General features: G+C 63.3%; 1 protein-coding gene across 1 annotated transcript in view; it reads right to left on the bottom strand.

Moving 5' to 3' along the window:
* Positions 1-11,860, bottom strand: part of PIEZO1 (piezo type mechanosensitive ion channel component 1 (Er blood group)) — a gene marked incomplete at its 5' end in the record, with an annotated part of 54,011 nt that extends 42,151 nt beyond the window's left edge. The window contains 1 exon segment of the mRNA XM_079722869.1: positions 11,797-11,860. Coding sequence (XP_079578995.1) covers positions 11,797-11,860 — 64 coding nt within the window.
* Positions 11,861-14,624: the final 2,764 nt, after the last annotated feature.

Genomic DNA, 14,624 nt, shown 5'->3' with positions numbered 1-14,624 from the left:
ACCTGGCAGGTTCCATCCGCTGTGCTCACCTGAGCAAGGTGTCCTCACGCTGCCGCCCGCCACCTCAGCGCTCGACGATACCAAGCCACTGACAACTCTGCCCCAGGTTCCCCCCTGGTGAGGCCACCACCGTGTCCCAGGGCTTTAGGGTGCCTCGATTAACATGCCGGGTGGCCAGGCTTCCCGAGATGCGCCCAGGGGTCTGGGAGCAGCAGCATGGCCTCCTCGCACTCAGGGCGACTTTACAAAGTATTTCCACCCGCGTCACCTGGAGGGTCACCCCAAGGGCCACGAGGCCAAGCAGGGCAGGTGTTCATCTCACAGCTGGAGATCAAGACGACAGGGGTGCAGAGAGGCCCCGGGGATGGCAGGGCGCCCGGCGTAGCAGCAGGCTCTGCGCCCCCAGCTGTGCTCCGGACGGCCTCCCCGCGCGGTGTGCGGCCCCTTCTAGAGGTGGAGAGTTCAAGGCTGAGACACGCCGGGACAGGAGAGGGACAGAGGCTTGGCCTGGGAGATCCTCCATCCCACTTCTCTGCTCCAAGGACGCCTGCCGGCCCAGCGTGTGGCCTCAAACCACAGGTCCTGAAGACCTTCACAGCCCGGCAGGTGCTGGCACACAGAGGCTATACACAGGGGAGCCTGGATCCTGACACAGCAGCCCCTTGGAGCAGCCCAGGGACAGTGCTCAGGCCGGGCAGGAACCACCTGAGGTCCCAGGGCAGCCCCAGTGGGCCCCCCGCTCTTGGCCCGTGCACAGAACAGGACCAGGCAGGACAAGGATGCACGGACACGACTCAGGGGGTGACGATGTCCGAATTCCCATTTATAAACACCCCGGAGCCCCGGAACCATCCTGGCAGGAGGCTGGATTCCGAGCACGGCCGCCGGCATGACCGTCCCACTACCTGGGGTCCAGCATGTCGTGTCTCCAAGGGCTGCTGTCCTAGGTCTGTGTTCAGAACAGGGAAGCAGGGACGGGAACCCTAGACCCCCTGCCCGGTGGCAGGAGAGGAAGCCGTGATGGGCCCTATCGCCCGGAGACTAGGAAAGCCACCTGGGCTACTGTGGCCCAGACACAGCGGGAGCCACCAGAGAGGACACAGCACAGTGAGGAAACCGGCCTCGAGATACAAATAACCAGCGGACAGGCGCCGGAAGCCGAGCCCCTGGCAGCCGCACTCACACCACGAGGCCCCCGCCCACCGGCAGACAGGCCGAGAAGAGAGCCGGGAGAAGGGCCTCCAGCTTCTCTCTCCTCCGGTGGCCCCGGTGCCCAGCCACCGCCTCCTGCTCTGCGGGACGACCCTTGGCAGCTCCCACCACATCCGTAGGTCACCGCTGCCCCCACCCCTGCCCTCCCTGGGGAACCCTTGCTCTCAAAGTCCTCAGCGCCCCCCAGCCCCCTGCAGGCCTCCAATGCCTCCGGAAGACACAAGCAGGCCCGCCCCGGCTCTGGAATGCGATGGAGCCCGTGAGCCCGGAAGCTTCCTGCAGCCTCCTCTGGAAGGCTACCCTCCATCTGCCTCGTGCCCGCTCTGGCCCTTGAGGGCCTGGGGTCTCCTCCCAGCTGGGCTCAACTCCGCGTGGGCCCCCCGAGGAGGGTGCCCTCCTGCCCACCCCTGCAAGCCACTCTCGGCCTCCAGCCCTTCATCCCTCGCTCTCCCAAGGAGGGGGGCGGACAGGGGCGCAGCACAGCCCTCCCAGGGTGGTGGCCCACCCAGTTTGCGGGGCAAGGGAGGCGACGGGGAGGGGAAAGAGGGGTCTCGCTCCAAGAAGAAAGGTGGACGGGTGGAGGGTGAGGCGGGAGGGGAGCCGCCTGGGGAGCGGAGCGCAGGCTCCCTCCCTCCCTGCGTGGCCACGCAAGCCTGCCCAGCGGCCCCTCAGCTGGAGTGTCTCCACCTGCAACCCGGGATGGGACAGGACAGGAAGGAAGGCCACGCCCCAGAGGCCCCAGATCCTAAGAGGACTAGAGTCAGATGGGGCAGCGCCGCGGGGCCGCCTCCAGGGGAAGAGGAGGGCCCGGCCATCCTGCGCCTGGCGTCCCCGGCTTCCCGAGCGGGGACACAGGGACATAGGACCCAGAGCCCACCGCCATCCCCAGCGTCCAGGACCCCGAGGGGAGCTGCTTCCAGGCCAGACGACGTGCCAGCGCTGCTTCAATGCTAATCCCATCCTTCTGGGGTCACGTGATCTGCCCCTTTGCCAGGACAAGGATTCGGGGGCAGGAGAGGATCCCACCGAGGTCACAGGGCAAGGCTGCCCTCCCGACGGGCACCTGGGTGCCATTCCTGGGCCCTCATGAAGCTTCAGGCCACTGTCCCTGTGTCACCCCGCTCCTGACCTCCAGAGATTAGGGCCCAGACCGGCCATCGCTCCCCGGCTGGGACGGTGTGCACCTGCTGATAAGGTGTGGGGCGTTCCTGCGGCGGGAAGGGGGTGTCACAGGCAGGGCTCGGCACCCGCGGGGCCTCGGGCAGTGCTCGCTTGTCACAGCCTCTGCCTCTGTCCACTTCCCACACACAGGACCGGGCAGTGGCCAAGCTGTAGTGACAGTGACGAGGAAACAAGGGCCGAGGGACAAAAAGGCACCACCCCGCCAGCAAGGGTGGAGAAGACCCAGGCGGGTGCCTCCCGCACGGAGTGGAGACACGGGCCAAGCGTGTGTCTGTCGAGCTGAGTGTGTGAGCGTGTGCTAAGCTGAGCCGGCCACAGGAGAGAGGAGGGAGCCAGCCTGGACGCGGACAGGCCCCGAGGACCGCAGGCGGCTCGTCTGCCGGGGAGACCGCACAGGCCTCCCGGGAGAGTCACACAGGACGCTACATGCCAGGGCCTGGCTGTGCCCACTCGGGGGAGGCTGCATTTGCTAAAGTACCAGGTGTGCGTCCGACAGCGAGCCTGTCCTGTCCTGGGACTCGGGGTCTGACTCCGGGGAGCTTATCCCGAGGGGAACACTCATCCGGGGAGCTTATCCCGAGGGGAACACTCAGAAGAGAAAGCAGGTGAGTACAGAGATGGTCACTGCGTCCCTGGGAACCACAGGAACGGGGGTCTGGAGGCTGGGACCGTCTCTGCAGCGGCTGAAAGGAACCCACTTCATTCAACAGGCGGCCCAGGGGAGGCCACGTGGAAGGGCAGAGTGACGGTCCCCGTGCAGGAGCGACACCAGGACAAGAGCCTGCAGACAGCGGGACAGAGGCCCCAGAGGAGATCTGAGCCGGCAGAGGCCGGGCAGGCAGCCGAGGAGGGGAGGCGGGCGGACAGGACGGGACGGGACGGGACGGGATGGGCGGGGAGGAAGTGGGAAGGCCCAGCACAGCGAGAGGAGCGGCCCACCCACCAGGAAACATTCAGAGACCCCGTGAGCCAGGCACGTGGTCACAGCCGCCAGCTCGGGGGCACGGGAGAGGACGTCCTAGCCAGAAGCGTCCAAGCTCACAGGACTTTGAATCAAAAATACCTGCTCTTAACTGGACACCATAAAGAAGATGATTAGCTCTTAACTGGACACCATAAAGAACACACTTAGGGGCTTCCCTGGTGGTGCAGTGGTTGAGAGTCCGCCTGCCGATGCAGGGGATGCGGGTTCGTGCCCTGGTCCAGGAAGATCCCACATGCCGCATAGCAGCTGGGCCCGTGAGCCATGGCCGCTGAGCCTGCGTGTCCGGAGCCTGTGCTCCGCAACAGGAGAGGCCACAACAGTGAGAGGCCCGCGTACCGCCAAAAAAAAAAAAAAAAAAAAAAAAAAAAAAAAAAAAAAAAGAACACACTTAGGATTGTAAGTCACAGGCAGGGAAACCACGTGCGGTACAAACAGGTGATAAAGAGCTTACAATCTCGAGTCCACGACGAACCCCCAGAGCCAGAAACAAAAAGACAAACAGTCCAATTCTTTTTAATGGGTGAAAGCGTCTTAGAGGCATGTATGTGCCAGAGAAGATGTCCAAGGTACTTGACACATCATCGGCTCAGGGGAACAGAGACTGGAGTCGCGGGAGACGCCACTGCACGCCCCAAACCAGCAAAACTCAGAGGCCAACACCACGTGCAGCGAGGGGGCAGCACCCTGGAGCGTCCCCTAAACGACAACCAGGAGGACAGATCGAAGCTTCCTTGCAGTGAACACGCGATGCCCGTGACCCAGCAACCCCACGGCCAGAAGTGAATGAAATTCAAGTGCGTGTCCGCGGAGACGCCACGCGGCCAGCAGCCTCGCGCCTACTCTCCAGGCCCGACAGGTGATCGGATAAGCAAACGTGGCAGTGCGTTCAGGGGACCTTAGTCAGCACCAGAAAGAAGGAACCACCAGCACACAGAGTCACACCCCAGAGATGTGAAGGCACGGAAGGTAGCAGACGCAGAAGTACACACCCCGGTGGTCCCTCGAGCACGGACCCCCCAGTGCAGGCAGAACTGCCCTGGGGAAAGAAGTCAGAGTCGAAGGGGGTGAGCGGGAGGGCAGAAACATTCTCCCATCTCGTGCGGGGAGGTGGACAGATGTGCTTGGCTGTCAACCCACCAGACAGAACACGTTAAGGTCCGACCCTTTACTCTGAGTGCCTGACGCCTCAGTGGAAAACCCTACGCGTGGACTGTGCCGTCCTCCCCCGGGGGCTGTGTCGGGACCCCAGAGCCTACAGCAGGGCCTGGCACAGGCAGATTCTCCAGACACGTTTGCCGAGCGAGTGACGCATAGAAGGCGACAGAGTGACCGAGTGTCTGGGGGGAGGGCAGCCACAGGAGGTGGTGGCAGGGGGACAGCCGGCGGGTTCTGGGGCGAGGACAAGCTCGGGGACTTAGGAGACCAGATGGAAGCTGGAGGTTGGTGGAGGAGGAGGTGTAGCCAGAGGAACTGCGGGGGCGGGCACCCCAGACACTGACACGAATGGGGGCGGGGCTCCCGGGAGGCAGGAGTGTCACGGGCGAGAACTCTGCCCCTGGGGTGCTCATCCGTGACGTGGAAAAGCCACTAGTGCCCCCCTCTCAGGAGCGAATGTGCTGCTGGCAGCAGGCCGGAAAGTGAGTGGAGGCTCGTCCTGAGGCGGCCCCGTGGGCACAGTGGGCAGCTCTCGGATGTCCCGGGAAGGCCACGTGGCTGTGGGATGCATCTGGACGCAGAGCCGGAAGCCTGGGGCTGGGTGTGCCGAGGACCCTGTCTATCCAGGCCGGGGGGTGATGCTTGTGAACATGGGGGTAGGCTGCAGGGGGCTGGGGGACGCGGGGACACGGAGGTAGAGAAACGATGCAGCGCTGTGTGCCCACGTGGCGGCCAGCTGGAGAGGACAGTCAGCATCGGCGACCCACACCGGCACACGGGGACCGGGGCCTCGGCAGTGACAGTGACCTGCCCCTCCGTGAAGCAGCCCAGGGACAATCCCCCCCCAGCAGGGGAGACAGGTACACGTGGCACAAAGCCCCTCAGAGCTCCTGGGCATGTCCCGTGGTCACTACGATCCCTGGCCACCGACGGGGAGGGGAGGATGTAACAGCTGAGCTGGGGGTAGAGGCGCAGACGGCCGAGTTTCCCTTTGAAAAGCTCCCGTTAATGCTGTTATGATGACGTGTTGTTTCAAATGGTGTTTTAACCATAATCAGAAATCAAGTGAATGAGAGGGAGGGAGGGAGGGAGGGAGGGGGACTGGAGGCAGAACAGGACCCTGGGACCCCGAGGGGAGGCTGGGGTGTGACTGGGGGCAGCTACAGGTCAGAGGCCCTGGCAGTTCCAGGAGGTGAGAGAGACCGAGGCCCAGGCCTGAGGCCGGTGGGGCTCCTGCTCGGAGGCCCCTGCCTGGGAGCCAGGCTGTGTCCCTTCCTGCTGTGCCCATCCAGACCCAGCCACAGTCCGGGCCACAATCACGGGCCACTGGCTGCTCCTGCAGGCCCAAGGAATCTGTGCGCAGAGCAGTTGTGTTCTTTTGTTTTCCCCAGAGGATCCACGGGAGGTGAGGAGAGCTGGGGGGACGGGCCTGGCCAGCACACCCGGGCACTGCCGGGGTCAGAGCCGGGCCTGGACGCGGCCGGAGAGGCGCGTCCCTCCCGCCTCAGCTCCCTGCATGGGACACGTCCCGCCACGCGGTCAGCGGTCAGGAGCCCAGGACGGAGGCCCCGCCCACCCCGGCCCCCACCTGCTCTCGAGGACAGCGGCCCCCAGACCCCTCCCGCTCTGCGGAAGCCGCTGGGCCCGGTTCAGCCGCCCGTTCGCTGGCAAAGGAAACCACAGGAGGCAGCTGAGGTGGCCACGGTCCCTCTTTAGCCTGACCCCGGGGAAGGAGAAGAGGCCTGGCTATATATACCCACGGAGAAAAACAGCGCGCAGGTCGGAGCCTGGTAAACAGTCGGCCGTTACAGGCAACTAAAAATACTCCCTATAATTATGTTATTAAAACACACCAGAAAAATTGACCCGCCCCACTCGGCAAAGGCCCGAGACGGCGCAGGGAAGCGCGGGTCACGCACGTCGGCCTGAGGGTGCCCTGGCGGCACCGGGCGGCTAGGCTGGGCCGGGCGATGCCCATCGCAGTCGGCGGCTTCTGCAGGGCTGCCCGCAGCGCCGGGCCCCAGCCTTGCGGGCTCCTCTCCAGGGCAGAGGCTGCTGACCCCGGGCCACCCCAAGAAACACTCTCACACGTGTCAGGGTGGGTGGGCGCGCTGCCGTGGCCCCAAAGACCCGCAGCCACCTAACCTCACAGGTGGGGACACAGCAACCTTGGGCCCCAGCCACTGACCAGGGCCTTCCTTCTGAGGACAGGAAGAAAGGATTAAAGAAGGAACTTAATCTCATCTGACCCAAAACTTCACTGTTTTATGACAAGTATTCATACATTACTTGTGTAATTAACACTAAGTTAAAGAATCAAAATGGGGACGGGGGGGTCAAGCCTCAGGTCCCTCGGGCCCCGGCTGTCCACTCGGCACTGCCCTGCCCTCTCCACCCCAACCCAACCCCTCCGACTGGCCACCACTAGGGGATGGGAGCCCCCCCAGCTACCAGGCCACCTGTTCGTCTCCTTCCACAGATGGTCCGACCCTGGGGGGCTGCACTGGTCTGGAGCCTTGGATCTGCCATCCTGCCCCCTCCCCGGCCTGGCTGACAACTTCTCTCCCACCAGCAGACCAGTCTTGCTGGGTGCCCACCTCCCCCCAAGCCCTGCCCAGCCTGGACCTTGTTCTGTATAGCGTCACTGGCTGCACTGTGTTTCTTTCCCATCTGGGCTCAGCTCAGCGTGAATAAACACGGCAAAGGCACTTACAGAACCAAGACGCCGGGAGCTGTGGGGGACCCACACCTCGCTTTACAGCCAAGGAAACCTCGGCCTCCATTAGAGAGGAGAATGGGCCCAGCCCCTCCCATGCCCACCGTCACTGGCCCTGAACCAGAACCTAGGCGCCTGCCCGGAGCACCGTCCCACAAGACCTGGGTGAGAGAACGCTTGAATGAACTTGGGGAAACGTCCCACGTGAGCACAGGAATCTGAGCAGGCGGGTGTCACGCACGGTGGCTCTGGACACCACGACTTCCCGCCTGGAAACGGCGTGTGGTCGGCGGGCAGCTCTGCACAATCAGGACCTGGTGGTGGGCGGCTCTTCCACTCGGCCCCCCAGGACTGTCCCGCCCTGCCCCGTCCAGGGACCAAGAGATCAGAAACCTGGGATCGGCCTTTAAGCTTTTATCGTCTCGTTTACAGGCAAGGAAACTGAGGCCCCGACAGAGGGGTGAGGGCCTGGCAGGTTCAGAGCGGGACAGACGCTGGTGCCACCCACAAGCCCCTCCAGCAAGGCCAGCCTCCCCCCACCTCCCTGAGACCTCCCACCCCAGGTTCTCCCACCCCGCCAGCAGGTGTGGGACTCACCTGCCCTGAGAAGGAAAAGATTTCACCTCCAGATTCATCCTTTCTCACCTGCGTTCTAGTCCCCCAAGCCCCAGGTTCCTCATCCAGAAAACAGGCTTAACTCAACTCAGAGGGGTTCAAAGGTCAGGAGTGGGGCAGAGGTCACATGCAGAGCATCGACCCCCCCCCAAGACAGCCTCAGGCTCCAGCCGCTGCACAGCAGACACAGCGGCCTCTGACCCACTTCTGAAACTCCTGGAGTCAGCGTCATGAGCAAGAATGAAATTGCTTTGGTAACCAGAGGAAAAAAGTCTACAAACAAAAAAATCTAAATAAAAAAAGTCATATATTTCTAAAACAGATAACAAAGACCAAGACTTCATTGAATTCTAAGGAAAAGAGGATTCCTGAGGACCAGGGTGGTCAAAAGTGGCTTCCTGTAGGAGGCAGCTCACACTGGGCCCTAAAGACGGTGCCGGTGGGGCGGGGGGAGGGCAGGGGATACCCGCGACCCCGGTAGGGGCCCTGCCACAGAAGGCAGTCCCCTGCAGCTGCGCTCACAGCAGAATCTCTGCACAGAGCAGTTGTGTCTCCTTTCCCTCTCCATCTTTGAGCACTGAAAGTGTCGGAGGGAAAGACACCGCCCAGGAAGCAGCCCCGGGGACAGGATCTGAGATGCTTGTCACCCCCTGCCCCCCAGTACCCTTCCCGCTGGGCCGCTGGTGGGATGGCCACCTGCAAGATGACCACAGATGACCCGTCCTCGGCTCCTGGGCCAACCCCAGCCCCTTCCCTGATCACGCACACTGAGCCCTCGGGTCCCGTCAACCAGGCACCTGAGTCCTGTGACTTTTTCAGTCCTCGGAGGGGCTGCAGAAGGCCGAGTCTCCCCCAGAAGGCGGCAGATGAAAGCGAGACCTATCCTCAGCTCTGGGGGCCCCGGAAAGGGACGGCCCCAGGCTCACTGCCAGCCTGAGGGCCTAGCGGGGTGTCACCACTAGGGGGGCTGGGAGGGACCCTCAGGCCTGGGTTTCTACCAGGGCCCCGCGCTCTCCCAGGCCTCCGTCTTCCCACTGCCTTCCTGCCAGCCTCACAGCGGTGTTAAGACGGTGATGGTGAAAACACGATGAAAAGGAGGAAGTGTCCCCATTCTAAACGGTGACACGGCAGTGACAATCAGGCTGGTGCAGGTGACGACGCTGGCGTGCAGTGGGCGTGTCCACGAGGCCGGAGCCCCATCCATCCCGCAGGCGGAAGCCATGTTGCCGCCCTGCACGTATTTCCCTGTCAGTCATACAGTTACTGCCTTCTAACCACCTGCCTTTGGGCTACAGCGTTGCTTTTGAGAGGCCCGTTCGGTCAAGAGTTGCGCGCGGGGCGGGGCCCGTTCCATGGGAATCACAAAGTGTTCTGTCCTGACGTCTCTCTAGAACCTTCCAGCTCTGGGTCCTGACCCCCAGGGCTGCAGGGACCACAGGTGAGACGTCAAAGGCCGTCACCCTTCCCGGGGGGGTGGGGGGGCTGGGGAGTCTCTGCTGTGACGAGGCGGAAGTGGGATTTGGGGGGGCAAGGAGCACCCCAGGATGACCCAAACCCTGACTGCGGCCGCTGCCCGAGCCAGCACGCGCACAGGTCTGACCAATACCCTCTGACGGCCTCCTCCAGCACCGACCACTCACTGGGAAACACCGCAGAACTAACCAACTCCACCAGAGCTCCTCACAGAGCCAGGGGCGCTCAGAAGGCAGCAGCACAGCAGCTCCCTCAGGAGCCGCCCACGCCCGACCCGAGAGCCGGCCTCCAGCCTCTCAGGTGTCACTGCGCAGGGCTCCTGGCCCGCCAGACATCACCCTCCCACAAAGCTCAAGAAAAAATATGGAGGGCCAAGCCCCGCACCCAGACACAGAATCCACGGGGGGCATGGCCAGGGTATCAGGGTTTTAATTAACAGACTTCATTTTGGGGACAGTTTCAGATTTACAGGAAAGCTGAGCACAAAGAATTATTCATCAGGATGTGAAAAGCCCTCAGGTGACGCCAATATAGCCCAGGTGGGAACCCTGAGCTAATGGCCCCTCTGCATCCAGAGACCAAGAGACCTCCCCTCCCCTCCCCCAAATCACCCACTTGGGTTACAGGCAGCAGCCCGAAGAACACACATTAATTCTCGGGGTCAGCGAACTCTGGCCCTGGGGCTGCGCCTGGCTCCGCCACCTGTTCTGCTATAGCTCACAAGCTAGGAGTGGTGTTTACACTTTTTAATCGTTGGAAATAATACCAGAAAAGCTCGTGATGTGAAAATGTTTACTATCCAGCCCATCACAGAAAAAGTCCACTGACCCTGAATGAGGAGACTGCGCCACGTGGGGCGGTGCACCCTTCAGGAGCGGAGCGAGCGCCCACCACGCAGGCCTACCCAATCCCCCTCCCGGCTTCACAGCCTAAGGGGCTGCAGGTGTGCTACGGGCCGTCCGACGCCAACCTGCCCCTCTGAGAAGCTTACCAGCTCCTGAACCAGACCTCCAGCTGGGTCCGTTCTGCGAGCCTGTTAACGTCTACTCTCCAGAGGCACGAGGAGAAAGGCCGGCGGACCCCGCGCGCTCCCGGGCACATCCTGGACTGTCCTGTCCGTACGAGGCTGACTCAGACCCTCCTCCCCGACCTCAATGGTTTTCATTGATTCCTGTCCTGAAAACTTTCCCAAGTCTCACCACCTTTCTCTGCTATAAATCAAAACACTGTCTGGGAGCCGAGTGCAGGCTGCTCTGGGTCCCACATTCCTGGCCCACTGGAGCCCGCTCCTACCCATAACAGAAGTTGGCAGATTCCACCTGGAGTGATTTCAGAGGCTCTGGAAAGGCTTTCCAGCATAAAAACACCAACACCCACCATGGTCGGACAAATTTTCACCCACCAGGCAGACTCACGTTGCAAACCATTCCATGTTTCCCCGAATTAATTTAATCAGACCGCTTTCCAGCTCACACCCAGTAGAGACAGCCCCAGCGGAGGGAGCTGAGGGCCAAGGGCTGGCGTGTGAGGGGTGAAATGAGTCTCGGGCGCTCTGCCCTGGGCACAGGGAGGCCAGGAGGGGCGCAGAGGGGAGGGGCCATGGAGCAACGAGAACCACAACTACGAGCTTTCGGGAAGAGGCACCGATGACACACGGCAAGCAGCGGACACTCACGCCAGGGTTCCGGACCCTCAGCTCTGACACCAAGACCAGAGCCTTCTGCGGGGCATTCCCTCCCCCAGCCCAGGGCACAGCCTGCCCCGCCCCTCTCGCGGCACTAGAGCCCAGCGGAGTAAGCCAGGACACCAGGGCGGCAGGGAGGAACCCCAACTATGTTTTCCAGAGCATGGGCCTGCCCTAGTCCGGCTGTGGGGTGGGGACGGGAAGGGCAAGAGTGAGGGGGGCCGAGCCCAGGGCACAACGACGTTAGAGCCTCCGGAGGCTCCAGATTCAACAGCTCCAGGCAGGAAGCCCGCCTTCTCCCAGATTGGTCAGGAAGTCGTGATGCAAATTTGAGTTTGTTTTTTTTTTAAACACGAAAGAGAAAAAGAGATTCGTGCCCCCCTCAGCGACGCCCCAGCCCCCTCCCATAGGGGCCGACATTCCCCTACCCTCGTGCCCCTACTCTCAGCGCCCAGGGCGTAGGCACGAGCCGCCCCCTCCTGGGGTCGCTCGTCGCCCGCCCCTGTGGGCGCCCGGGTGCCATCTGCCCGCCACCCCGCCGCCGCCCTCCCAGCCTGGCGCTGGGACGGGGCCCCGGCCACCCCGGCGCTCTCATGCTTCTGGAATGCGGGCGCCCAGGGCCGCGCGCGTCCCGGGGAAGCTCCGCGCCCGCCCGCCCGCCCGCCCGCGCACGGTCCTCGCCCCGCCAGCCTCGCTGGGCGGCCGGGCCGGAAACCGGGAGCGGGGACGCAGACCCGTCCCAGACCAGAGCCCGCCGCGCACGCCCACACTCACCGGCCAGGAGCGCGAAGGGCAGCAGCAGCCAGTAGAGGACGGCGCCGAGCACGTGCGGCTCCATGCCCGAGGGGCCCGCGGGGCCGGTCCGGGGTCGCTCGGCCGCCGCGGCGCTAAAGGGCGGCGCTGGGAGGCCGCGGCCGGCGCATGGCGCACAGGGCGGGTCGCCGCACGTGCCGCGCGCAGTGGCCAGGACCCCGGCTGGTCGGTGGGGACACGAGCGCCTCCGGCGCCCTCCTGGTCCTCCTCCTAGGGCCGGGGCCCGCCGCGCCCCGCCGGTGCCGACGGCTGGGGCCCGCGCTCGCTCCGGTGTCAGCTCTGCCCCGCGGCGGAGCGCAGCGCACGGCTCTTGGTGGCTCGCGGAAGCCGAGCAGGAAAGGACGCGGCTCAACGGCTCCCTCCTCCCTCAGCCCGCCCGCCGGCCTTTATAAGCTCGGCCCCCGCCCTCCCGGCGTGCCCGCCCCCGCGCCTCCCCGACGGCCCGGCACGCCCCGGCAACCCCTCCGCCGCTCCGTGACGCCCGCGCCCCCCACGAGCCCTCCCGGCCGGGACCGGAAAGCGGGGACCGGAGACCCCCGTGCGGCGCACTCCCCGAGAAGACCTCCACCCTCAACAGCCTTGGCGCTGCCGCTCGGAGTCGCGTGGGGGCGGGCGGGGGCCGCTTCTCCCCCGGCGGTCCCGTCCCGGAGGGCTCAAGAAGGGGTCCCTATCGCCGGGCTTCTGCGGCAGCACGCCACCCGCATCTGCGCCCCGCACTGCAGGAGCAGCTGGGGCTTTGCTCCCGCGGACGCGGACCCGCAGCGCCCCCTGGGGACCGTGGGGGTGGCTCGGAGGCCCCGCCCGCAGGGCCAGGGCCGGGACCAGGCTGGATGTCAGGCGGGAGGCCCTTGAGGTCCGACGGGGGCTGGGGGCCGCTTCCACCCGCGCCTGCCACCACCGCCAGCTCTGCCCTGATTCCTCTGCCAGAGGAGGGAAACGATAACCGCCCTTGGGCGGCCAGGCCAGGGTCTGAGCCCAGGCTGTGCTGGGCACTTAACCCGGCCACCCCAGTTTGGCCTTCTCCACACTTGAATTGGGCTGGGAAAGGAGGAAAAAAGAGCCACTCAGTGTGTAAGGCAGAGCCCACCGAGGGTGACGGGACCCAGGACCGGGTGAGGGCCTGAGGAAGCTATGGGTGCGGCGGGGACCCAGGGCCTGCAGATGGCACGGCACGGCTCCAGCTGGCCAGCCATCCCAGCTCCAACACAGGCCCGACCCTCCCACTCTTCAAAAGCCAGAAATGGGGCCTTTCATGAAACGTGGTGTTTCAGTGTTGACTGGCTTTCTCTCTGCCTCTCCTTCTGCCTGCTCCTTCCTGGAGTCACATCCGACCCTGGGCTTTCTCTAGACCCCTTGAGACTTGTAGCCTCGGGGTTCCTCCCCAAGGTCAGAGACCAAAGGAGGCTGGGGACATGGGGTTGAGCTCCTTGAGAGTCCCAGGACCCACCTGTAAATGCTGCCTATTCCCAGCCTCTAGAGAGATGGCTAGAACCACCCTCAAGGTTAGGCCCGAACCTGGCCGCCTGAGGCCATCCCTTGGCAGGGATTGTGGCCAGGGTCCCCGAGCAGCACCGGCGTCAAGAGAGATGACCGAAGGACAGCCCACAGCAGCTCTACTGGCTGCCGGCCAGCCCCAAGAGGCCAGCCCCCTCTCTGAGCCTTGGGGGGCGTCTGTGAGATGGGATGGGGGCCAGCTGCAAAGCTGTGAAGATTTAAGAGGAGAACATGTAAAAGTGATGTGAAGTAACGCACACCCTTGAGGGGTTACCATCGGGCCCCTCGGTTACCCACCACCCTCGTCATTCTTAACCGGGCTGTGGACTGGAGAGAGGCGGGCAGAGGGAGAGGGAGAGACAACAGGCAGAACAGACACAGCATTGGGGTTAGGGCTGCCCCTACGCTGCCCTCTGCCTGGCCTGCCCTCAGGGTGACCAGGGGACAGCAGGGGGCCCCTCTCGGGACACTGATGTCCACCTACACCGGGCCTTGTTTGCATAAAGGGTTTAAATGCAAAAACAACAAAAAGCTTAAAAACCACTCCCTTAAGCTAAGTCCTTCTAAGGTCTAGGATACAAGGTTTTAAACTCTGTCCCAAGAGCAAAGTCTGAGGGGGAAGCAGGACTCAGAATGAGGAGGAGGGGACAAGAGCCCTGGGCGGGCAGGCCCCCAGCGCCCCCGCAGCTGCGGGGACCTGGCTCACCGTGCTTCCCACCCTCCCGTCTGGCTCCAGAACAAAGAAAGGACTTTCCCTGAAGAGGAGCAGAATGTGTGCTTCCAAGAACTGTGAGCAGCGAAAGACAGGAAAGAAACTTAACTGTTTTGGCAAATTTAGGAGCTGTTAGAAGAAACCATCGTGTATCCTGCCCTGGAGCGCTTCAAAGCAGTTAGAGAGGGAAGCAACTCTCTGTGTATCAATATGGAACAATCCCTAAGATGCAGTATTACAACTGGGAAAAGCAGAGGCGTTGGCCCATGCCTGGCCTTCGTGGACACAGAGTCTCTGGGAGGAACACAAGCCACAGCCAGGCCGGTAGGGGCGGAGCTGCACTATCGGATGGTAGGGGAACAATGGTTGCTGAAATGCCTTTGTGTGTTGTGGTTTTTTGCTGTATACATGTATCACCTATTCACAAGGTACATTTTACAAGAGCACAGTGGGGACAGATTCTCAGCAGAAGACCTTCCCAACCTGCCGACTTGCCAAGTAGGGGGCGGGGGCAGTCCTGGCTGTTCAGTAATGCAGGTTCTACTCCTTTGCAGCTGAGGACACGGGGGCCCGAGGGGGGGAC

This window comes from Hyperoodon ampullatus (genome assembly GCF_949752795.1).
Source record: "Hyperoodon ampullatus genome assembly, chromosome: 18".
Taxonomy (NCBI): domain Eukaryota; kingdom Metazoa; phylum Chordata; class Mammalia; order Artiodactyla; family Ziphiidae; genus Hyperoodon; species Hyperoodon ampullatus.
The sequence above is the reverse complement of the archived record's forward strand: the minus strand, read 5'-3'. Positions and strand labels throughout refer to the sequence as shown.